The sequence below is a fragment of the Orcinus orca genome, chromosome X, assembly GCF_937001465.1.
Source record: "Orcinus orca chromosome X, mOrcOrc1.1, whole genome shotgun sequence".
Classification (NCBI taxonomy): domain Eukaryota; kingdom Metazoa; phylum Chordata; class Mammalia; order Artiodactyla; family Delphinidae; genus Orcinus; species Orcinus orca.
This window is the reverse complement of record NC_064580.1, coordinates 17,082,538-17,109,050: the sequence shown is the minus strand read 5'-3', so window position 1 is coordinate 17,109,050 and position 26,513 is coordinate 17,082,538. Positions and strand designations below refer to the sequence as shown.

The window sequence follows — 26,513 nt, the reverse complement described above, 5'->3', positions numbered from 1 at the left end:
AAAAATACCAGGCAGTCCGGCCATCCCATCGTTAAGAAGATGCCTGGGCTTTGCCAGCTCTGGGGCTGAAATTTGTTGGCACCCGTAAATGTACCTAACCAGGCCCCGTGGCTTTTTGGGTTTGTTCCTCTTTTTCTTTTATTTAGTTAGTTATTATTTAATTTATTTACTGTACATGTAGAAGAAGAATCTTTTAAAATCCCTCTTCCCTTTCTTCTCTATACCTCTCTCTCATCCACTTCTTTTAGAATACATTTTTCTTTATCCCTCCTCCTTTAAAAAATTTATTCATTTTCAGGTGCGATTTACATAGAGTAAAATGTTGAAGTCATAATTGTATGGCTTGATAATTTTTTTAATGTAAGTGCGTGCCTCTGTAAGCATCATCCAGATCAATTTTATTTCTATCCCTCTGGAAAGTTCCATCATGCCTTTTCCCAGTCATTCCCCCTCTCATAGGTAATCTGTCATCATAGGTTAGTTTTGCCTGTACTGGAGCTTCATGTAAATGGAATCATACAATATGTGCTCTTTTATATATGGCTACTTTTGCACAACAGAATGTTGTTGTGTATAGCAGTACTTTGTTCTTGCTGTATAGTATCCCATTTTATGAATAAACTGTAATTTGTTTATCTACTCTCCTGTGGAAGGACATTTGGGTTGTTTCCAGTTTGGGTATTTTATGGAGACAGGCACTCATTTCTCTTGTGTATATACGTGTAGGAGTGGAATTACTGCCCTCCCTCACTTTCAACATATATGTTTTTCTCTGTTTACATATGTGGCCTCTGTGGAGGAGGGGTGTCCCACCTGTGCTGGGGCCTCATTTGTGCCTGAATGTGCTGGTCTTTGCATGGTTGACCTTTTGAGTATGACCGCTGAGGGGTCCTTAAGCACAGAACTCAATGTCCCAGGGATCATTTGATTGTTGGGCCCATGAACTATCAAAGGCTCATTCTTAGATTGTTAAAAACATGCCAGTAGAGAGCATGTGTCAAAGTTTTATTGAACTCATCTAATGAGAGAACTAGCATAATAACAAAACTGATTCAGTGAGGATGTGAGGAACTGATTAAAAAGTCCATGGAAAGAGGAATGTTCAAAGAAGATCAAAATGAAAACAACATTGTAAATTCAACTATACTTCAATAAAATTTTTAAAAAAAGGACAAAGAAGATCAAAATGGGTTCATGTCTTAGAGGACAGTAAAGTCTTAACCTCTGGGGTTATCATCTCTACCAGAAAAGAAAAAGAGGCTATGGCGTACCTTATTGTTTTTCTACATGTTATCCTCGGACTTTTATAGAGTTGTAAGATGTCCTAATAAAGTGTTGGTTAAGTCAGGTTATGTTTTCAGAGGGAATCAGATGACCCTTCGTGGTGCGGGGGGCACACTTATTAGAAAATGGATCAGCATGACGTTAAAAGTTCACACGATGATCATTTTTGGCTTCATTTCCAAGTTTTGGGTATTTTTTTTCTGTATAGACCACAATAGAGCATAATATGGGATATAATAGTAGGAGTCACTAGGATGAAATCCTCAAAGTCATTCATTTAAAAAAAAATGGCTGCCCTCCTGAGACCTGAAACTACCACCTAGAACAGAAGGACAGCCACCAATGAGAGGCAGATGTGGGCTCTTTCACAGGGGTTCATTTTCCCCATGTTGGATTCACTGACCAGTGTCCCCCTTTCAGAACCTTACCTCAGAGGCAGACAACAGTGGCCATGAGTCCAGCAAAGGATTTATTAGCAGCCTTTTCCTGAGTTCTCCTGACATGTATCCACCGACAGACAAAGGAATTTCAAAAGGCAGAGGCCTTGAACCCATGGCTTGGGCCGCCATGCACGGGTCTGCCTGCTTTGGGGGGCGACCTTTGGTGAGGGGCAGCGGGACCCAGGCTCTTGAGTAGAAAGCAGGAAACTGCAGCAGGGGTTAAAAGAATGTGCTTGTTGATCTTTAAGTCGCTCTGTGCGCATAACACTAGCACCCGCCGCCGCAGCCACAGGCCCCTTTGTCGAAGGCCGAGGTGTGTTTACTTGTAGTTGCAGGTCTTCTGCTGAGTGTAACAGTTTTCAGCTGTTTCCTATTGCCTCAGCTTTCATCTGCTAGGTGTTTTAGATCTCTCTCTGGCGGATCCAGAGCCTTTTTTGTATTTGTGTAAAGTGGCTGGTGAAAATGGTCATATTTTTCATCGATGAGGTGGAAGGTGAGGCTTTTGCCTATTTGCACCAGTCTGAGACAAAGCTCACGCTTACTTTGCTTGTCTTGATTTCAGAAAGAATCACAAATTTACTTCAGCAAGTGGCATAACAGAGAGATTTCCAAGTTGCTATTCTATACTCAGAGACCCTGAAGTAGATCTCTTGGATCCCATTTCACTTTGCTTTTTCACCCCAAGGGCCACTGATTTTGTGAAGTGTATGGGATATTGTCTTCAAGGTACTTGTGTCTCTTGGAAAGGCGGCGCGAGTTTTCCAGGCGTGTTTCATAGTGTGCGCAGCCTCGTCCTGCGCACGGCTCTCGTGGTGATGTGCTCGGGGGTGGGGGTCAAGCCGAACTCCTCAGGGAGCGTTTACCGGGCTGCGACGTGCTGGCACCAGAGGCTGTGAGCACAAATGAGACGCCTGAAAAGGAACAAGGTATCATTACGAATGTAACTTCTTCCACAGGAGGACAGTGTTAGCTCCTGTGACCCGGCCTTTGGTCACACTTTACTCTGGGGCGCACATGTTAGACATTGTTCTGCAAATATGGTCCTGATTAAAATGCCACTTGTGAGGGTTTTGACTGGATTCATCAGGCAGCTCTGTTGGAACACGCTAAGTGAACCTACAGTTATCTTTTGGCCCTGATTGTTGTGTTACTTTATGGAATAATAATGACAACATTCTGGCTGCCTGGCTTTGTATGCATTATGTATAATCTGCTCGTGTCTGTCTGTGTACAAGGACTAAAATTTGTTGAACACTTAACGCCAGGCAGGAGTGAGCCTAAGCCCTTCACATGCTTTATCTCATTAAATCCTTTACACCCGTCTATGGCATAGATACCATTTTTTTTATCACGCCCATTTTTTAGAAGAGATAACTGAGGCATCTTAAGGTTAAAAGACTTACAAGCTATGAGGAGCAGAGAACTTTGGAACTTGAGCAGACTGGCGCCAGACCCTGAGCTCAAGCAGGCAGCATTATCTGGGTGTCCAAATTGTCCTGATGGGGTTAAGCCCCTCACCATTATTACCCGCTGCATCCTGCCTTCCCCAAGTGTCCTGTCAATATTTTGCACATTTGTACCACTTGGAGAGAAGTCTCTCAGTTACTCTGCTAGTCTTTTTTTTTTTTTTTTTAACTTTTATTTACTTTTACTTTTGGCTGCGTTGGGTCTTCATTACTACACACGGGCTTTTTCTAGTTGCGGCGAGCGGGGGCTACTCTTCGTTGCAGTGCGCAGGCTTCTCATTGCGGTGGCTTCTCTTGTGGAGCATGGGCTCAGCAGTTGTGGCACGCCAGCTCTAGAGTGCAGACTCAGTACTTGTGGCACGCGGGCTTAGTTGCTCCGTAGCATGTAGGATCTTCCCGGACCAGGGCTCAAACTCGTGTCCCCTGCATTGGCAGGCGGATTCTTAACTACTGCGCCACCAGGGAAGCCCCTGCTAGTCTTGAGTTAATAAAAAATTACGAAGTTACTTTACAAGTGGCATCAAGTAGAGATTTCCAGGTTGCTATTCTATATTCAGAATCATGGTTGTGAACTTGTTTTCTGCATTTTAAAGGATTCTCTTCAGAAATCAGGTATTTCAACTCAAAAGAGCAATCTTTGCCTGGATTTATGGGCTGGTGCTGTTTTTCCTATGAATTCTGAAAGCAAGTCAGTTCGGGAAAATATTTCATTTTACTCATTTGTAAGGAGGCTTGTTATTTTGTGGTGTTTAGGGTATGCTTTTCAGAAGGATCTTGGTTGTCTTTTCTTAGAGTGGTAAATAATCCAGTTGTGTGACTATCTAGTTGTTCCCCATCCGTGGGGCCCTTGCAAACAACCAATTCCAACTCGAATTATTCTTTAAACTTTCAATATATAGTTTTCTTTTAGGGAACAAAATCTTAAAATTAACAACTGGAGCCTGTTAGATGCTGTTATAAAAAATGGTACTTGGGCTTCCCTGGTGGCGCAGTGGTTGAGAGTCCACCTGCTGATGCAGTGGACACGGGTTCGTGCCCCGGTCCGGGAAGATCCCACATGCCGCGGAGCGGCTAGGCCGGTGAGCCATGGCCGCTGAGCCTGCGCGTCCGGAGCCTGTGCTCCGCAACGGGAGAGGCCACAGCAGTGAGAGGGATGCGTACCGAAAAAAAAAAAAAAAAGGTACTCCGGGAAGGGTCCGGAGTAATTAAAGACAAGTGTGTTGCCAATAAAAGCCACACCAGTTGGCTGATTCCTCAGGCTTTGTCACTTGCAATGCAGGAAGTGTGTGTGTGTGTGTGTCTGTGTGGAGGGGTGTCTTGTGACTCAGGGAGAGTGGTCCCCTGACCGAGTTGATCTTGCTGATTATGCATAATGCAGTTTTATTTTCTTAATGACCGGATTATCTAATCTGAGCTTAGAAAGGGACTTGGGAATCATGTGTTTCAACCCCCAGCTTTCTAACAGGTCAAAATCTAAACCATGTAAGATGTTGCTGTGATCATTACTGGACACTTAAACTTGTATAGTGTGGCTGTCCCACAGGGGACCCTAAACCAGTGAGTCTCCAGTCTGGCCCTGCTCCAGGCACACTGCATCGTCAGAAGTTTGGAGTAGGGGCAGGAGTTGGTGTAGGGGCCTTGGAATATTTTTAAAAATTCATGTGACTTGCTGCTTGATGAAGCTTGGGCACTCCTTTTGTACAATGGGACTGATGGGCAGTGTCATCCTCTTTAATATCTTTTCTCAAGCACATGGCTTGGTAGCCTGTGACCTGTAGTTCTACATTTGAAAATATTATGTTATTTCTAAAGTATGTTTATGAATATATAAGGAAACATAATCATGCTAGAAATTGTAAAAACAAATGTGTACCACAAATGCAAAAACAACGTACCAATATGTAAACAATGCTCTATGTGAGTCCATTAGAATTAATACATGCTGATTGCAGATACTCTGGATTAACTAAACACTGGACTAAACGCTGCCTTCTACCCAGTGGTAGTGAGGTGGGCAGAATTTCTAGCAATGGTCCCCAAGATTCCACTCCTTGAATCCCCAGAACCTGTGAATGTGATGAGCTATCATTCCAGTAATTGTGTTATGTTATATGGTGCAGTTGACTTTACAAAAGAGAGATATTCAGGGGGGCTTAATCATAGCACGTGAGCCATTAAAAGAAGAGAAATTTCTCTGCCTAGTGGCAGAAGAGGAAGTCAGAGAGATTGAAACTGTGAGGAGGACTTGTGGCTTTGAAGATGGAGTGGTCATGTGAGAAGGCATACAGGCAACTTTATTGGAGCAGAGAGCAAACCTTGGCTAGCAGCCAGCAAGGAAATGGAGACCTCAGACCTCCTGCTTCAAAAATTGGATTCTGCCAACAACCTGAGTGAGCTTGGAAGTGGATTGTCCTCCCAAGCCTCTAGATAAGAGTCCAGCCTGGTTGTGTGTGGCTTAAAATACAGATAGCAAACTGTATCTGGGGCAGTTTGCTCCTTCCCTACTGGCATATTGTCAGTGGAGACCAAATGGGAAGTCTGGACTCTCACCCTCTGCCCTGGGCTCAGCAGTAGTAAGTGGCCCCCCTCACCCTCTCCACTAGATAGTGGGGAAGATGTTGCGGAGGAGGGAGCTGGAGAAAGGGATTCATTAAACCCATGTAGGAAATCTTGAGCAAAATCCTGACCAACACGTACATGAATCTGACCAGAATTAATGTGCCAAAAAGTTTGAGAAAATAAACTACAGTGTGAAATGCCACCCAAGTTTTCAGAGTGACCTCTAGGTAACACAAATGAAGAGGACCAGAATAGCCTTGCAAGGGCTCTAGAAACTAAACTGTCATGGCATCACAGCCCACAAAAGTAGCCCAGGATCTATATGCTTAATCTAAATAGGGTCAGTGCCTGCTAAATTTAAATAGGATCCAGAGTCTTATAACATAATAGCTCAAATGCCCAGGATACAGTAAAAAAAAAAAATCACCTGTCATACCAAGAACCAGGAAAATTGGAACTTAAATGAGAAGGCAATCAACAGATACCAACACTGGGAAGACTCAGATGTTGGAACTGTCTGACAAAAGCAGCCATCAGAAAAATGCTTTAATGAGCAATTACAAACACTATTGAAACAAACAAATAATTAGAAAATCTCAGCAAAAATTAGAGGTATTAAAAAAATGGAAATTATAGAACTGAAAAATAAATCACCATATTAAGTTCACTGGATGAGCTTAATAATAGAGATGACAGAGGAAAGAATCAATGAAGTTGAAGACAGATCAATAAAATTTACCCTGTCTATCTGTTGTCCAGACAACAGATGGAAACTAGTCTAAAAAAAAAAAATGAACAGAGCCTCAGAGACCTTTGGTACAATAACATTAGGTCTAACATTTGTGTCACTGGAGTCCCAGAAGGAGAAGAGAAGACTATAGAAATAAAAAGCATTCGAAGAAATTATGGGTGAAAACTCTCCAAATTGGGCAAAAGGGATAAACCATCAGAATCAGGAAGCTGAGCAAAACCCAAACAGGATAAACCCAAAGAAATCTATGCCAAGACACATAATAATCAAACTTCTCAAAACTTCTTTGTCTTTAGACAAAGAAAAAACAGAGAGTGAGAAACAATGTTTTACCCATAGCAGCAGAATGATTTGAATGACAGTGGATTTCTAATATGAAATCATGGAGTCTAGAAGGAAGCGCACAGCATTTTCAAGTGCTGAACAAAAAGAACGTTCCACTCTGAGTTCTACATCTGGTGAAAATATCCTTCAGGAATAAAGAGAAAATAAAAACACTCTCAGACGAAGGAAAACAAAGAAAATTTGTCAACAGCAGACCCACCCTTAAATAATGGCTAAAGAAAGTTCTCTAAACAGAAAAGTAAATGATAACAGGAGGAGGCCTGGAACTCCAGAAAGAAAACAAAACAAAACAAAACAAAAACAGTGGATGGGTAAAAACAGAAGTACGTTTAATAGGCTGTTTTTATCCTCATTAGCTTTTAAAATTATGTTTAATGGTTGAAGCATAAGTTATAATATCTGGTGTGATGTCAATATATGTAGAGATACTATATGAGAAAATTATGTTTAAAAAGTGGGGAGAGGGGACTTCCCTGGTGGTCCAGTGGTTAAGACTCTGTGCTCCCAATGCAGAGGGCCCGGGTTTGATCCCTGGTCAGGGAACTAGATGGCACAACTGGGAGCCTGCCGCAGCTAAGGCCTGGCGCAGCCAAATAAATAATTAAGACCTGGCGCAGCCAAATAAATAAATATTTTTTTAAAAGAATATTAAAAAGTGGGGAGAGAGGGACTTCCCTGGTCACACAGTGGTTAAGAATCCACCTGCCAATGCAGGGTACACGGGTTCAAGCCCTGGTCTGGGAAGATCCCACATGCTGCGGAGCAACTAAGCCCGTGTACCACAACTACTGAGCCTGCCTGCTGCAGCTACTGAAGCCCACGTGCCTAGAGCCTGTGCTCCGCAACAAGAGAAGCCACCGCGGTGAGAAGCCCATGCACCGCAACAAAGAGTAGCCCCCGCTTGCCACAGCTAGAGAAAGCCTGCGTGCAGCAACGAAGACCCAAATGGAAGTAAGGTTTCTACACTTCACTTGAAATGGGGAAGCATTGATACCAGTAGTCTCTGGTAAGTTCCATATGTATATTGTAATAACCGAAAAAAAAAACGCAAACCACTAAAAAACTAAAAACCAATAAAAAACTATACAATGAGATATACTCAAAACGTCTATAGATAAATGTACAAGTAACTCACAGGAAGGCAAGAAAAAGGGGACAGAGGAATGATAAACAGGAAACAAAGAGAAAACAAATAATACAATGGCACACCTAAGCCCTAACATCAATAATTACTTTAAGTGTAAATGGTCTAAATATACCAATTGATAGAGATAACAGAATGGATAAAAAATGTGACTTAACCATGTGCTGTTTACAAGAAACTCACTTTAAATATATTGCTATAGGTGCATTAAAAGTAAAAGGGTGGAAAAAGGTATACCATGTAAAAATTAATTTTAAAAAAAGCAGGAATGGCTATGTATAATATCAGATGAAGTAGACTAGAGAGCAAAGAAAATTACCTGAGACAAAGAGGGACATTACACAATGATGAAAATGTCATTACACTAAGAAAACACAACAATCCTAAATATGTATGAACCAAACAACAGAGCTGCAAAGTACATGAAGCAAAAACGGATAGACCTGAAAGACAGACACATCCACAATAATAATAGTTGGGAACTTCAGCATCTCTCTCTCAGCATTTGAAAGAACTACTAAATAAGGTATCAGCAAGGATATAGAAGAACTGAACAGCATTATCAACCAAGCAGTTCTAATTAATATTTATAGAACACTCCACTCAAAAAAGAGCCTAAAACACATCTTTTTCAAGTACTCATGAAACATTTACCAAGTTAGACCATACCCTGGGTCATAAAACTGACCTCAATTTATTTAAAGGAGTGGAAATAATACAGAGTATGTTCTCTGACCATAATGTAATCAAACTAGAAGCCGACAACAGAAAGATAACAGGAAGATCTCCAAACACTTGGAAATCAAATAACACACTTCTGAATAATTCATAAGTCAAAGGGGAAGTCTCAAAGCAAATTTTTAAAAATACATCAAGGTGAATGAAAATGAAAACACAGCATATTAAAGTTTATGGGACACAGCTAAGGTAGTGCTGAGAGGAAATTTTATAGCACTAAATATTTAAGTCAGCATGGAGGAAAGATCTGAAATCAATAATCTAAGTTCCTACCTCAAGAAACTAGAAAGAGAAAAGATCCCCTGCCCCCACCAAAGCAAGCAGAAGAAAGGAAATAATGAAGATAAGAGCAGGAATCATTGAAGTTGAACACAGAAAATCAACAGAGAAAATCAGTGAAAAAGCTGGTTCTTTAAAAAGATCAGTAAAATGGTTAAATCTTTTTGTTTTTTTTAAAATTTATTTATTTATTTTGGGGGGACTGCGTTGGGTCTTCGTTGCTGCACGCGGGATTTCTCTAGTTGTGGCGAGCAGAGGCTACTCTTCGCTGCAGTGCACGGGCCTCTCATTGCGGTGGCCTCTGTTGTGGAGCACGGGCTCTAGGCACGCGGACCCCAGTAGCCGTGGCATGCGGGCTCAGTAGTTGTGGAGTGCAGGCTCCATAGTTGTGGCGCACGGGCCCAGGTGCTCCGCGGCATGTGGGATCTTCCTGGACCAGGGCTCGAACCTGTGTCCCCTGCACTGGCAGGCAGACTCTCAACCACTGCGCCACCAGGGAAGCCCGGTTAAATCTTTAAGATGACTGAAAAAGATAAAAAAGAAGATATAAATTGCAATATTAAGAATAAAACAGGGGTTATCACTACAGATCCTGCAGCTATTAAAAAGACAGTAAGAGAATACCACAAAGAATTCTATACACATACATTTGACAATTTAGATGAAATGGACCAATTTCTTGAATATCACAAACTACCAAAACTCATCCAAGATGAAATAGGTAATCTCAGTAGTCCTATAACTGTTAAAGAACTTGAATTCATAATTTAAAAGCTTCCAAAAAAGAAATCTCCAAGACTAGAAGGTTTCTTTGGAGATTTCCACTAAACATTTAAAGAACAGGCACCAATTCTACATAATCTCTTCCAGAAAATACAAGAGGAGAGAATGCCTTCTTGTTCATTTTATGAGGCCATTACAACTTGATACCAAAACCAGACAGACAGTATGAAAACCCAACAAACCAATATCCCTCAAGAGCATAGACACAAAAATCCTCAGCAAAGTACTAGGAAGACAAATCCAGCAACATATAAGAAGAATTATATACTATGACCAAGTGAGGTTTATTCTAGGTATGGAAGGCTGCTTCATTGTTTGAAAATCAATGAATGTAATCCACCATATCACCAGACTACAGGAGGAAAAAATAATCACATAATCCTATCAATTGATGCAAAAAAATCATTTGACAAAATTCAACACCGATTCATGATAAAAACTCTTAGCAAAGTAGGAATATAGGGGAATTTCCCCAGCTCGATAAAGAGCATCTACAGTTAACATCATGCTAAAAGTGGTGAAAGACTGAATGCTTCCCCCGCCCCCGGAACAGGAACAAGGCAAGGATGTCTGTTCTCACTAGTCTTATTCAGCACAGTACTGGAGGTCCTAGTCAGCACAATGCTGAGAAAAGAAATATAAGGCATACGAATTGGAAAGGAAGAATAAAACTGTCCCTGTTTGCAGATGACATGATTCTCTATGTAGGAAATCCCAAAAATCTACAAAATAACTCCTGGAACTAATAAGTAAATTCAGCAAGATCACAGGATACAAGGTCCACACACAAAAATTATTTCTCTGTCCTAGAAATGAACACATGGAAACACAAATTAAAATCACAATACCATTTATAATCAATCCTAAAACAATTGAAATACTTAGGTATAAATCTAACAAAACATGGACATGATGTGTGTGCTGAAGCTACGGAATGTTGATGAAGGTATTCACAGGCGATCGAGATAAATGGATAGGCAGATACCATGTTCGTGAATTGGAAAAGTCAACAAGGTAAAGATGTTCGTTCTCCCCAAATCTATAGGTTTACTGTAGTTCCTGTCAAAGTCCCAGTAAAGTGTTTTTTTGTAGACTAGCTTATTTTTCAATTTATATGGAAAATCAAAGGAATTAGAATAGGTAAAACAAGTTTGAAAAAGAAGAACAAAGTAGAAGGCGTCTATTTGATTTTATGACTTACTTTAATAGCTAAAGTAATTAAGACAGTGTGGTATTGGTGGAGGGATAGACACCGAGGTCAATGGAACAGAATAGAGAACCCAGAAATAGACCCACACAAATAGGTCCAGCTGATCTTTGACAAAGGTACAAGAGCAATCCAATAAAACAAAGAGTCTTTTCATCTAATGGTACTGGGTCAGTTGAACAGTCAGAGGCAAAACTGAACCTCTACCTAAACCTTATACCTTATAAAAATTATCTCAAAATGGATCATAGATTTAATTGTAAAACATAAAACTATAAAAGTTTGAGAATTAAACACAAGAGAAAATCTTTAGGACCTAGGCCTAGGTGAAGAGTTCTTAGACATCACACCAAAAGGACATTAAAGAAAAAAAAATCAGTCAGATTTCTTCTGTCAGAAGAAATTAAAAACTTCTGTGAAAAACCCTGTGAAGAGGATGAGAAGACAGGTTACAGACTCAGAGAAAATATTTGCTAACCACATGTCTGACAAAGGACTTGTATTCAGAATGAATCAAGGACTCTCAAAATGCAATAGTAAGCAGTCAAAAAATCCGATTAAAAATGGTTAAAAGATGTGAACAGCCATTTCACTGAAGAGGATATACAGATGGCAAATAAGCACGTGGAAAGATGTTCAACATCATTAGCCATTAGAGAAATGAAAATTAAAATCACAATGAGATAGTACTATGTATTCTAATATCTATTAGAATGAGCACTAGAATGGCTGAAACAAAAAAATAGTAGTAATGCCAAATGCTGGCAAGGGTATAGAGAAACTGGTTCTCTCAGACACTGCTGGTGGGAATGTAAAAGGGTTCACCCAGTCTGGAAGATAGTCTAGCAGCTTCTTATAAAACTAACTTTGCACTTGCCACGTGACCCAGCAGTTGTATTCTTGGACATGCATCCCAGAGAAATAAAAATTTATGTCTGCACAAAAACCTGTACCGGAATGTTCGTGGCAGCTTTATTTATAATAGCCCCGAATTGGAAGCAATTTGAATGTCCTTCAGTGGGTGAATGGTTAAACACACTCCATTGTTATACAGCAGAAACTGACACAACATTGTAAAGCAATTATACTCCAATAAAGATGTTAAAAACAAAAAACACACTCCAGTCCATCCATTCAATGGAATACTACTCAGCAATAAAAAGGAATGAATACAGGCACCAACTTGGATGAATCACAAGGGCATTGTGCTTTGGGAATAAAGCCAATCTCAAATGTTATATACTATATGATTCCATTTATATTACATTTTCTAAATGACAAAATTACAGAGTTGGAGAACAGATTACTGATTGCTGTGGGACAGTGACAGGGCGGGGAGAGGACTGGTGGAACTATAAAAGGGTAGCACAAGGGAGTTACTTTGTGGAGATGGAACAGTTCTGTATCTTGATTGTGATGGTGGTTACGCAAATCTATACGTTGGATCAAATTGCATAGAGTTACACACACACACACACACACACACACACACACACACACAGTTTTTGCATCAGGGCATGCAAAAACTGATGAGAGCTGAGTAAGAGGCATAGTGTAGTTATCAGTATTATACCCATGTCAGTTTCTTCCTTTTGCTATTGTACTCTAATCATATAAGATACCATCACTGGAGGAAGCTGGGTGAAGGGTTCATGGGACTCTGTGCACTATTTTTGTAAGTTCCTGTGAGTAAATAATTATTTCAAAATAAAAAGTTAAAAAAATAATGCCACTGGGTTTCACCTTTGGTTGTACCTAAGCATCCACTGAGGAGCTTTATAAAATCCCGACATCCGGGCTGTACCCCAGACCCACCTGTATCTCTGCTCGTGAGTCCCAGCATTGGTATGTTTTAGGATTCCTAACTCTTGTTCTTGTTTTCCATTAAATTAAAAACAAACAAACAGGGACTTCCCTGGTGGTCCAGTGGTTAAGGCTTCGCCTTCCTATGCAGGGGGTGAGGGTTCCATCCCTGGTTGGGGAGCTAAGATCCCACATGCCTCGCGGCCAAAAAACCAAAAAACATAAAATGGAAGCAATATTGTAACAAATTCAATAAAGACTTTAAAAATGGGCCACATTAAAAAAAACCTTTAAATAAAAGCAAACAACCAACCACTTTCCCATCCTCTTTTCCTTACGCCATAGTTCTCCAGCCTGTCCTGGGTGTTCCAGTCATCTCTCCCGTGGTCAGATTCTGTCATCTGCATTGTGTTGTGTTGGGCATGGCTGGGATTTAGGGGAGCCCCGCCCACTGTGCAGGTACAGGGAGGTGTCACCATTTGACCTGTCTGTGGTTGGCCTGGAGAGCGGCAGAGCCAATGAGAGAAGCAGAACGGGAGGAGAGAAGAGTGGAGGAGGAAAGAAGTGGGTGCAGGCGAGAGGAGGTGGAGGGCCTCGGAGACAGTGTTGATGAAAGGGCCTGGGTGTAGGACACCGCCTGGCACGTCTCCTGGGGCAGGCTCATCCTGGGACTGCTCTGACGGCCGTCCTGCTTTTGCCTCACGTTGAGGCTCCAGTGATGATCCTGAAATACAAATCTGATCACATTCCTTTCCCCAGGCACTGCACATACTTTAAAGATCCTTCCTTGGCCTTTCCCTTGGTTTAAGCTGGAGACTAAACTCTTGAACGTGGTCAGCCCATGGGCTGCCGACCCCCACCTTTCTTTCTGGCCTTGTCTCCCACCTCCCCTCCCTGCACCCCATTAATGCCTTCTCTGCCTGGGAAACCATCCTCAACCTCCTGACTCTTATAAACACCCGTTTTCTGTGAGTCTTTGTGGTGCGATATTTCTCTCCTCAGTAGCACTTGTCACTCTTGGGATTTAAAATCTGTTTTTGTGGCTATTTGACGATGTCCCTCTTCCCTATGGCCTCTGTGCAGCATTGTGTCCTCGGTGCCTGGCGCACAGCAGTGCTTTTCCATATTTGTTGAATGGGTGACTATCTTTGTTGCTTGTTTCCCCACACTTGTGGTTATTGGCACCGTTGGAAACTTAGCCCTTACTCTTTGCACGGTAGTGGCAGTGGCCACTTAAATAACCCGTGGTCTTAAGCTGTGACTTCCAGAAGCGATATGGCCCGAGGATTGCCAAAGGAACTGATCCTCCTGGCCCCTGGGAAATGCAGCTGGGTCAAGTTCAGTGGTGGAGCTAGCAGTCGATTTGAAGATGGCATGATGAGCAGCGGTCTCAGGCTTCCATGTTGAATTGATGCTTATGTTCTTTGTTTTTTTACCAGCTTAGAGTTCATTGCCTGCTGACAAGATACCACATAGCCTTAAATTGGGGGGCTATAAGGATGTACGCAGTAATATAGAAAATACGTATGCTGTGAGTGAAAATGCAGGGTACATAATTGTATATGTAGCATGTTACACAAACTACCAAACAGTGTGTATAGGGGGAAAAAATGCTAAAATGTTAATAGTAGGGGTTTTGGTTTCTTTGTTTCTCAGATTTTTAAAAGTCTATTTAAAATGGAAAAGTATGTATTTTGATCTGATTTGTTTACTTCTCCTCAGGGATTGAGGTGCATTCATCCTTCAGCTTCTTGTGATTGGGGTAGCTCCCAGGTGTATGTTACTTTTTCTAAATTGTTGTTTTTTAAATCCCCCTAGTCTTCCAAGAGAATATCAGGTTAATGAAAGCAGCAAATGAGCTGGGTTAATGGACCCCTCGCTATGTAACTTGGTTTGAGTTTTTATCAGGTCTGTAGGTATCTGAGTGTGCAGTGATAAAGCATCTTTACTGACAGGGCGCGGGGCCCGCAGGGGCCGCGGTTGGACGCGATTGTGACGCAGGCGTGACGCGGGCGATTGTGACGCAGGCGTGACGCTGGCGGGCGTAGCCGCTCCCGAGGCGCTCGCGCTGCTCCTGTCGCGCTCTGAGGCAGTCGTAGCTCCGCCCGTAACACCAGGCCCGGGCCACCCCCAGGCCTCTGCCGCCCGCTGCCCGCCATGGACGACTACGCGGCCCTGTCAGACACCGAGCTGGCTGCCTTGCTGCGCCAGTACAACATCCCACACGGGCCCGTCGTCGGTTCCAATCGGAAGTTCTACGAAAAGAAAATCTTCGAGTATGAGACCCAGAGGTGGAGGCTCTCGCCCTCTAGCTCATCGTCCTCCTCTTTGTCCCGTCGGTCCTCGGACTTAGATTCAGCGTCCGTGGACTCGGATGTGTACGATCTGCCCAAGAGAGAGGACGCCTTACTTTACCAGAGCAAGAGCTATAATCGTGACTACTGTGAGGAGAATTACTTGACCACCACGACTTACGGGGAGCCTGAGTCTGCGGGCACATCCGAGGGCTTCCGCCAGCCCTCGGCTTCGCTCCGTGGTGCTGACACCTTTCAGCACCAGGGTCGCGATGATGGTCTTTTCTCTTCTGAAGAGGAGGGCAACGATAGGGAACGCCCCGTGTATGGCCGGGACAGTGCCTACCAGAGCATCGCACACTACCGCCCAGCTTCCAGCATCTCCAGAAGCTCCCTGGGCCTGTCCCGTTACCCCAGCTACTCCTCCACCTCTGCCGTGTCCTCGCCTTCATCTCCTCTTTCGTGGCTCGACCGCCGTGCCATCCGGCCAGAAGAGTGGGCCCCTGAGGCTGCAGAAGAGTGGGTCCCTGAGGCTGATCTGGGCGAGGATCACGAGCTCCCACTTTGGAGCGACCTGCTTCAAGTTCTGATATTTACTCTAATATTGTATCTTCTCTATCGCTGCTTGCTGGCCTAGGATAGCGACCCCTTCCGGGCGGAGCCCTAATGCTCTGGCTTTGTGGCTTGGGGCCAGCTGATATTTGAAGTCCTACATGACTGCCTTAGCAGTGTTTTCTGGGGGAGGGGGGTTGGGGCTTATTATGCATGTTATAGCTTGGGGGTACTGGGACAGGGGCAGTGTAGCAAACACTGCCTTCCCCGGCCTTGTGCTGTCAGGGAGGCAGCAGGCCTGGGCCTCTGCAGCATGGTGGGCCTGGACAGGTGTTCCTCTGGAGCCTCCTGGCCCTACTTGCCTCTGACCCTTAGGGCCTAGGAGGGCAAGAGCCTTCTCCTGGAGAGAAGAACATGGGTGTCATCATTGCATGCCTCCTATTCATTCACCTCATTGGGGGGGATTAACCAAAGGCCACCCTGACATTTCCACAGGCAATAAAAAGACCGTTCACTTAAAGAAAAAAAAGAAAGCATCTTTATTTTATCACAGATGGTGACTCAGAGCGCTGGTTTTGGGGTCAGAGAGCTGAGAGCTGAGCTCTCCCACCTTGGGCAAGTTATTTAAGCTTTCTGAGTTTCTTTCATTCATTTATCAAATGTTTATTTTGTGTTTGCTGTGTTATAGGCACCAGGGAAGACACTGAACAAATCAGACAAAAATCCTTGCTCTTGTGTGACTTACATATAATGAATAAGTTATATAGTATTTGGAGGGAAAAAAAGCAGGGGAGGGGGAATATGAATGTTGGGAATGGGATTGCAGTTTGTGATAGGGAGGCCAGCAAAGGCCTCACTGAAAAGGTAACCTTTAAGTCAGGAGTTGAGGAAGTGAGCAGGGGAGCCCTGTGGGGATCTGTGGGAGAGCCTTTCAGGCAGAGGCAATAAATAGCACATGCAAAGGCCCTGAGGAGGGAAAGTCCCTGGTGCATTGGAGAAACAACAGAGACCACTGTGCTGGAGAGGAGACAACCAGGGAAGAGCAGCAGGGGATGGGCTTAGAGGTCACGGGGCCACTGTAAGCCCTGGGACTCTGAGTGAGATGGGAAGTTTTCACGGCAGCAGTGGAGTGATTTGGCCGGGGATGCTCTCACTGGTTCCTTCTGGCTGCAGTGTTGAGAACAGACTGCAAAGGGCAAGGGTGGAATCAGGGAGGGCAGTTTGGAGGCCAATGCAGGAATCCAGGGGAGACCAGTGGAGAAGTGGTCAGATTCTGGATACTTCTGAAGTTAGAGCCCCCAGGATTTGCTGAGAAGGCTGGATGTGTATTGTGAGAGAGGGAGAGAGGAGAGAAGGGTGACCCTAAGGTTTTTGTACTGAGCCCTGGCAAGCAGTTTGAGGAGGTGAGTCTGGATTTCAAGGGGCAGGGCCAGGCTAGAGATAGGAATTTGGGGGTCCTTCAAAGATCAAGATCACCAGGGGCGAGAGTGTGGTCAGAGGCGAGAGGAGTCTTGGGTCCTCCAGTGTTACCAGAATTGAGACTGACAGGGAGTGGTCAGAAGGGGAGGAGAAGAGCCAGGCAAGTGAATGTTCTGGAAGGTAGGAGGAGAAGGTGCTTCAGGTCAGGGGGAGAGAGTGGTCACTTGGGCCCGGGCCCTCTCCGCAGGTGGCTCCCAGCGTGGGGCATGAACGGCAAGGGGGGTTCTGGGTGGGGGGAGGTGGCTGGGCCCAGATCGCTGCCCATGGCGAGCAGTGGAGCAGCCTCGGATGGTTCCTCTGCCTCTGACGCAGCTGCTGCTTCTTTTTTTTTTATAATTTTTCTTTTGGCCGTGCTGCGCGGCATGCAGGATCTTAGTTTCCCAACCAGGGATCGAACCCACGCCCCCTGCAGTGGAAGCAAGGAGTCTTAACCACTAGACGGCCAGGGCAGTTCCTGAAGCAGCTTCGTCATCTGTGAAAGGAGACAGTACTCAGATCCTGGTAGAGTTTTTGTAAGGGCTGCAGTTATTTTCTCACGTGCCAGGTACTGGGGAGCTCTGGGAACACAAGGATGAATAAATAATAATGTATGTTAAGTCCAGCTACACATTATGAATATTGTTATTAATAATGATGAGCACCTGGCATAAGGGGAGCTCAGGGTAGGGGCTTTCCCCCCCACCCTTCCAGAATGAGTCCAGGTTTGGGCATATAAATGAAAATTGCTACTATGCTTAACCGCAAAATATAACACTCTCCTATTATGTTCATGCATTTAAGTACAGAATGTCTCTAAGGTTTTAAAAAATGTGATCGGTAGTACTGGAGCTCTTAAATCATATTGTAAGAGTTAGAATTGAAAAAAAAAGTTAGGTTCACATGCCCGCCAAATGTACGAATTCTTCAGGCTGATAAATTTCGAGGTGAAAAAAAAGTTGGCGTCTCCAAAAACAGGGAGCAGAACATTCCAAGTTTATAGCACAAAGTAAATTTGATGCATTGTATAAAATCTTTATTTAAGGAGCCCTTAAGGAATGTATACCATCTTCCAAAGTTTATTGAAGAACATGAAATGGAATCATTGGTAGTTGTTTAAAATAAAAATGGTAATTTTTAGAATAAAAGTTTTCATATGTGAACAAGTTGCATGATAACTAAACTTCTCCGTTTTAGATTTTCAACTCATCCATTTGACTTTTATTTGATGATGACCTTTTTAAAAAAATTGTTTATTTATTTTGGCTGCATTGGGTCTTTTTTGCTGTGCGCGGGCTTTCTCTAGTTTCAGCGAGTGGGGGCTACTCTTTTGTGGTGTGTGGGCCTCTCATTGCGGTGGCTTCTCTTGTTGCGGAGCACGGGCTCTAGGCGCACGGGCTTCAGTAGTTCTGGCACGCGGGCTCAGTAGTTGTGGCTCGCAGGCTCTAGAGCACAGGCTCAGTAGTTGTAGCACACAGACTTGGTTGCTCCACGGCATGTAGGGATCTTCCTGGACCAGGGCTTGAACCCGTGTCCCCCGCATTGGCAGGCGGATTCTTAACCACTGCGCCACCAGGGAAGTCCCGATGATGACCTTTTAAAAATCATATTTTCATTTAAGGTTTCTTTATATATGTAAAAACGTCTGTAGCATGGGTAATATTGAAAAGCTGATCTTCCCCCTTCCCCACAATACATTGTGTGCTGGAAGAGAGCCTGTTGTTGTGCCCTTGTCTTTCTACTAAGTCATTTCATTCAGCCTCTTCTGCTGTGATCTGTGAGCCTGGTGAGGTCAGCCACATTCAGCACGTCCTTACTGCGGTCTGTGCCCAGGACTCAGCGGGCTTTGACCTGGAGCAGTTTGTGCCCAGTGATCTAGAAGCCGGAGTCTGCATTTATTAGCCCCAAGACCTTGGGGAACCTATTTAATCCCTATGCCCAGGTATCCATTTATTTCCTCCTGTGAAAAATGGGAAGGCCACAATGGTATACCTCTTTGTTAGTGTCCTTGGAAGGACGCATGAGATCACATGTGTAGGGCAACTCACAGGAGTGTTTGATACTTATTAATCAGTTAACAAATATTAGCTATTAATAGAAGTATTCAACCACTCTGAGAGACTGGAAAAATACAGAGATGGTGTTTGTCAGTTGGATGCTGTGGGCAGCGGTGCTGAGCTGGAGGTAGGGGTGCAGGTTTTCTTTGTGGTGGGGGAAGTAGCAGCCCTGGAAGATGGAAGGGTGGGGGAGCTGTGCAGGGAGGGCCACAGTCTGCGATGCCCTTCGTCCCAGTCAGCCTGGCAGGGAGCTTCTGAGCCAAGGCTGCCCAACGGAGGACCAGAAATGGGCAGAAACAGGCAGAAGTGGCCAGGTGCTGACACTCCCTGCCTGCCCCCCAGGGCAGTGATTGGCAGGGGCTGCCGAGGGGAGCGCGACCTCAGCTTGAAAGCAGCCTAGGATCTGGGGCAGATGCTGAAGACAGGAGGTCTGTCCTGAAGGGGCATGTGGGCAGCACACCTCAAGGGCTGCCCAGGAGATGTTTCATTTCACTTTAGTTTCTTAACTCCCAAGGGGCTTTGAAATAATGTGTTTCCCCCTGCCCCCAGGCTCAGGGGTAAATTTTATCATCTTTCTGCCACTGAGGAACATGAGACAAGAAGTTCTCGAGGGAGCTTCAGGGAGAGTAAAGGTGAAAATGTGAATGTCTCTTTAATATGTGGTCACCGCATACGTTAACACGAAAGCCACACACAGATGTATTTAGCTCCTTGTGGAATGAGGTGCATGATGTTGGCCCCTTTTCGCCCTTCGCTGCCTGTTTTGCTCGTCATGAAGGAAGGAGTGTTTCATTTGTTGTCATCCTCCCTCTGGGACCACCATGTTTGTCTCAAGAAAACCGACAAAGAGATGATATCCTGTGTCTGGGTGTCCGGGTGGAAAACAAAGCGGGCTGGCCTGCGTTTGTGAGCCAGGAGGTTGTCCGAGCCAAACCACATCCTGCCCCGGCTTTCTTGAGGCAGGTGGTCCCAGATGGAGGCCTAGAGCGAGGAGCCGTGGACCTCGCTCCCCCGAGAGACCTGGGACGCCGCTCCGTTCCCAGGTGGTGTGGGGACACTGTGACCGCTGTCTCCTCTTACACCCAGCCTTTCTTCGAAGGAGGCAGGACAGCTCATTGGTGGCCGTGCTGAAGCTCTCAGGGCTGTAATTTTCCTGGCTGTAAAACAAGGCCATGGTCAAGATCTGAGATAACTAGTTTCAGTACAGTGGGGGGCCAGGTTACAATGAAAAAGGACCGGTTTTTGCACATCATGGAAGAAAAAAATAAATTCAAATTGTATTTAAAAGATTTACCATAGATGTGCATTTTAGTCATGACTGTAATAACTATAATTGGCATTGATGTGTTAAAACGTGAATATGTTCTTAGCAAGGCCGTGCGTGTTTGGACAGCATCTCATTGTCTGCAACATGATGCCAGCTGCTGAAGGCTTAGGTTACTCAGGATTTGTTTTCTGACCACATACGATTCATAGTAAAGAAACGGCATTCAAATCAATAGGTTGGCAGATTATGGGCAAAAGATTCACCATGAGTGTTTAACACCATAATCATTATCAAGTTATAACTGCTAGACCTGTAGTCACACTGTACTATTGAGGCCTTCATGGGCACAAATAGAAAAGGAATCAGGTTTATTGCTGTCGTTCTGTAACTGCTCACAGCTTGGCTTGTATTCAGTCTTTAACTATTCCTCTCAGTGGCAAAATCGTGAGTGTGTGCACAACTTTTTTCTCTCCAAATCTTGAAACTGGAGTAATTGCCAACCTGACTACGAAAAAAGTACATCTGCCATATGAAAGTAGCTTCGGCTATTCTGTGTTAAATGAATAATTATGACACTAGGCTCTGGTGGCACATAATATGAATTTTGAAACACATTTGAAACTGGAGCATGTCAGGTTTGTGTGGTTTCAACTGTTGAGAAATTGCTTCTTTGTGCTTATTGATATTTTTTTTCAGGGAACACTCTGTTATTTGGTTCAAAATGTCACATGACAGATGATCTCTTTGGTACATATAATCTGTGCAATTATAGTGTGAGCTTCTCCTGTCAGTGGTGGTTAAAAATCCATATACCTTTCTCTTACCTCTGATATATATATATATATATATATATATATATATATTTTGCTGTACGCGGGCCTCTCACTGTTGTGGCCTCTCCCGTTGCGGAGCACAGGCTCCGGACGCGCAGGCTCAGCGGCCGTGGCTCACGGGCCCAGCCGCTCCGAGGCATGTGGGATCTTCCCTGACCGGGGCACGAACCCGTGTCCCCTGCATCGGCAGGCGGACTCTCAACCTCTGCGCCACCAGGGAAGCCCCGACCTCTGATATTTTTAATTCAGTTTAACTCATCCCTTTATTAAAGCTTGAATTTGAATGGGTTCCATTAACAGGTATTTTTAAAAAATATTTATCTTTATTTTTGGCTGCGTTGGGTCTTTGTTGCTGCTTGTGGGCTTTTCTCTAGTTGCAGCGAGCGGGGGCTTCTCTTGTTGTGGAGCACGGGCTCTAGGTGCGCAGGCTTCAGTAGTTGTGGCCCTCGGGCTCAGTAGTTGTGGCTTGCGGGCTCTAGAGCACAGGCTCAGTAGTTGTCTCACACGAGCTTAGTTGCTCCGGGGCCTGTGGGATCTTCCCGGAGCAGGGCTCAAACCCGTGTCCCCTGCATTGGCAGGCAGATTCTTAACCACTGTGCCACGAGGGAAGCCCCATTAACAGGTATTTTAAGGTGACCATCAGTCTGGGGTGCTGCCAACTGTCAGCCTAACATCATCCCCAGCCCTCGAGCTGGAGGTGCAATTTAATTTCGAGCCTGTTGCAATGCAGGGATGTAGCTGTTGTGTAAACAGCTCTGGTAACGACATAGCACAGTTGACAAGCGATGGTTCTCAGGCAGGGGAAAGTGTGTTATTTAGCTGTCTAACTGGTCACTCTGATTCCAGTTCTACCTGGGGTACGTCTAACAGAGCCACACATGGTAATTAAAGCTATAGATTGATCATTGGTGGAGTCATCCCATTTAAGGCTCATTACAGCCAAACTTAGGCCTGTCTTCATTCATTACAATAAAAGCCAAACGCATCCACCTTACTTAAAATGGTATTTCCTTTTTTTCCTTTTAATTGGCATGTGCAAGTGAATACTAAAGCATAAAATTAATTAAAAGTCAACCTCTTTGCTAATGCAACGTACCGTAGGGCCCTTCTTGGCCTGTGCCAGGCATTTGCCATTCCCAGACTGCGTGGTCACGCAGGCTCCTCTCAGCCCTGTAACCCACCATGGGGTCTGTTGTGATGGCAGAGATTGGTAGGTTATTCATGTCTACCCGCTTTTTCCCCAGAGTGGCTAGAATGGTTGTAAGTATAGAGAAGAAGTGTGTTAAATATTCATCTAGTTTAATTGAATTTAATGTACAATCCTTAAGATTAATCTGAAGTTTTGGAGTCATTAATGGTTCATTCTTTTTCATAGCGTATAATTTACTTGCTATTATCTAAGGTAGTGAATTATTTAAGTAAAAGGGAAAGTTCTTTGCATGAGATGGATCTTACCAAGCCATTGCTGCTTTCATTCATATGCGATTAACGGTTATATTAAATTAGGAATGCAGGTAAGGGGAGGTGTGGCAGTCCGAGGTTTGCGATGTTAGCTTCCCACGTGTTGCCTGATATACTGCAGCCTGGGATCCAGCACTTGCGGAATGACCTATGCTCCACAGGCACATGCATTAGTAACTTCAAATTCCCATGAATATGAATAATAATGGTTGGCTATCAGTTTAAAGGACAGTGAACCAATTAACATGTAATATTGTCATATACTTTGATTTATAAACATGCACAAATTGTTCTCTTTCAGGACATTAATTTTTCTATTTTAGTTTCTTCTTTTAGTTCTGTAACACTAAATTTTAATGGTATTGGGGTGATTTATGTATTTTCATGACAGTTTCTGAAGTGTTGCCAAAAATGATGGTTGTTTTTTAAAATTCAGGTGATTTCTATATATTGTTGAACAAGAACCAAATGTTGTATACATATCTCAGTCTATTTATACAATAGTGCTGTTTTCCACCGTGGCCACCCACACCTTGATCTTGAAATGTCCCTGAACTATTAAAATAATAGAAGGGCACGAGAATATAAACAACATCTACCTACCCACCACCTAGTTTTATCAAATGTTACCGTTTTGTCATACTTACTTTTGATTCTTTAAAAACCAGTGAAGAGACTTCTGGTTTCAGCTCAGAGATGTAGAGAGCTGCAAAAACGTCCCTCCCACGCTTATAAGAAAAAATCTGGACAGACTAGAAATTAATAGAGAACTGAGTTCGCAGAGCAGACGGCCATTTCAAAATCTGGAGAGAGAGGGGGGCACTTTCTGAGACAGAAGACTTTTGTTTACTAGAGACAGAAGCCACCAGACACCATAGCAGTAGGTAGAAAGATGAAGCTGAAGTTTTGACAGATTGCCGGAGGCTGAGTGTGGGCTAACCTGAGTGTGAAGCTCCTGGAGGCAGCACTGGGGTAGAAGGGGGTCCCACCCTTTTGCAGGCTTTCCCTCCAGGAGCCCCACCTGGCTCTCACAGGGGAGACTGAGGAAAATCCAGAGAAAACTCACGGTGTGGGCTGGGGGTACTGGCTCAGGAGCCACTGAGAAATCCACTCAGACCCTTGTCCCTTAAGGAACAAAAGGCTTATTCTGCAGGGGGAAGGACATGGTCTGAGGGCACTGGTGAAATGCCATTGCAGCTGGGGGAAGGAATTCCACTCAGCCCCAGCCCCCCACCTCACCTAAAATAAAGTCTTAATCTGCATGGAGAAGGGCATCAAGGCTGTGGACTAAGAACGCTGGAGAGCACCCCCTGCAGCTGGGGAAAAGGGGTGGCGGAGCTCTGTCCCCGGAAGAGGGGCAGAAGCTGTTGTGAAGGGGAACCCTCACCTCCCAGACACAGGCCCCGGCCCCATGTGCACTCCAGAGACTGAGGAGAACCTATTCTCCCCCCCAGCATGCTAACAAGCCTTCAGGAGTAACAACAATGGATCATAGCAGGGAGAGCTGCTAGAGACAGGCTCTCTCTGGGGAGCAGTACAAAGGGAAACCCCAAAGCCAAGAGGGGGACCAAAAAAAGAAGATCACTAGAGGAATTTGAAGTTTCTGATGTCCATAGGAACAACCCACGTCAACATAGCCGAACTGTTGACTAGATTAACATAAATCCCCATACTAGGGCTCATTGACCTCAGTAGTTACTGCTCTATACAAAATGTCTGGCTTTTAACCAAAAAATTACAAGCCATGCCAGAAGGCAAGAAAATGCAGTCTGAAGAGACAAAGCAATCATCGGAACCAGACGCAGATATGACACAGCTGTTGAAACTATCAAACACATATATTACCTAGCTCTGTACACTGAATGCCCTTCGTGTGCCAGGTGCCATTTTAGGAATGTGCTTCACAAGGTCTGTGCCCTTAGAGAGCGTACATTGTAACAGAGGAAAGAGAGCCTAACTGCAGACAAGCAAAAAAAAAAAAAAAAACCCAAACAAACTGTAAACCATGAAACATGCAACAAAGAAATACAGGAGGGGGAAAGGATAGAGTGACTGACCGGTGGAGTGTGAGCTGTTTCAGCCAGAGTCATCAGAGAAGGCCTCTTGGGGGAGGTGACATTGTAGTTCACACCTGAGTGATGAGGAGGTTCCTGTCATTACTCGGGCCATCTAAGTCGAGAACAGCCAGTGCAAAGGCCCTGAGGCATGAACAAGCTTGGCTCCCCTCAGCTTTAGAAGGTCACAGCGCTAGGGAGATATTGCTGATGAGAGCGACCCTTGCAGCTGAGTCACTGTCAAGGCTAAACCCAGGGAGGAAGTAGTGGGTGGGTTCCCTCCTGCTCTCATTCTTCTTCTCTTTTTTAAACACAGACAGTAATTACTCCTCTCCCCTACCCCGCCCCATTTTGAGGGACGGGGAGAGCCTATTTTACCTTTTTTATAACCACTTCAGGACCTGGCACAGAGTGAAAAGGAATGTGAATTTGCTGTTGTGAGTAGAGGCCTTATTATTTATCCAGTAACGGTGTATTACTTACTCCTCTCCTAATTGTAGGGAATGTGCATTAACTCAGCTAATCCTCACCCCAACCCCACCCCAGGTAGTGATTATTCCTGTATTACAGACAGAAAACTGAAGCCCACAGCAGTTACCTGACTTGATGGAGATTGCAGCTGTATTATAGGTCAGGCTTGGTATCTGAACACCAGTAGCCCGACTTCTCATGATTGCCTCGTAAGAACTAACTGGAAGGATGGGTGTTCTGAAAATGAGCCTCTGGTGGGGGGAAAAATAAAGGAACATTACTGTTTAATTCTTAGGGCAACTCAGTTTACGTTAAAGTGTTGGCTAGTGAAACTGCCCAGGGAAGTGGATTTAATAAATACACTGAATGATCTATCATTTGTTCATTTGTTATGAGTGCTTAAAAACAGATGAAAATGGGTAGCTTAAACAGTTTCAACATCCCAATTCCCTCTGCTCTCTTACTACTACATATATTACTATGTAGTATTAATACTGTGAAGGCAATTGTCTGGCATTTGCCTACCCAGAACGTTCTGGAAAGCAGCATTTGTGATCTCAATAAGTGTTATGTCATTGGTACCAGTCTGCTGTTTTGTAGAATGCATTTTTCACCTGCTCAAATGCTTTTCATAATTTTTTCTATAATAATGCTTATCCACTGAGAATAAATGTCATAATATAAATAAACCATATTAAGTACACGATTTGAGGGGGAGAACTTTACATATTCATTGATTTCTTCCTTTCTTTTCTTTTTTTTTTTTTTTTGCCATTAGAGGAAAGAAAAAAGAACTTTCCCGCAAGCACCTCTCTTGATACAACCAGAAGGTTGCTCGTGTTGGGTAATGAAACATTCGTTGAAGGAAATGCAATCTGGGTGGAGTGTTCTCTAACCAGTAGTAATAATTGAGCACCTCCTGTGTACATAGTTCTCTTATCTGTATCATTTATGGTACTACATACTGGGAGGGAAAAACAGCAAACTCCTATACAACATTTCTTTTTTTTTCTTTAACATCTTTATTAGAGTATAATTGCTTTACAATGGTGTGTTAGTTTCTGCTTTATAACAAAGTGAAACAGTTATACATATGTTCCCATATCTGTTCCCTCTTGCGTCTCCCTCCCTCCCACCCTCCCTATCCCACCCCTCTAGGTGGTCACAAAGCACCGAGCTGATCTCCCTGTGCTATGCGGCTGCTTCCCACTAGCTATCTATTTTTACATTTAGTAGTGTATATATGTCCATGCCACTCTCGCTTCGTCCC

General features: G+C 44.0%; 2 protein-coding genes across 10 annotated transcripts in view; both read left to right on the top strand.

Annotated features, from left to right (window-relative positions):
• Positions 1-26,513, top strand: part of SH3KBP1 (SH3 domain containing kinase binding protein 1) — a 343,640-nt gene that overhangs the window by 51,509 nt on the left and 265,618 nt on the right. The gene's annotated exons all lie outside the window — the stretch shown is intronic.
• LOC117197868 (emerin-like) lies at positions 772-21,261 on the top strand. Its single transcript, XM_049704768.1, has one exon. The coding sequence runs from the start codon at positions 14,957-14,959 to the stop codon at positions 15,728-15,730; it is 774 nt and encodes a 257-aa protein (XP_049560725.1). The 5' UTR covers positions 772-14,956; the 3' UTR covers positions 15,731-21,261.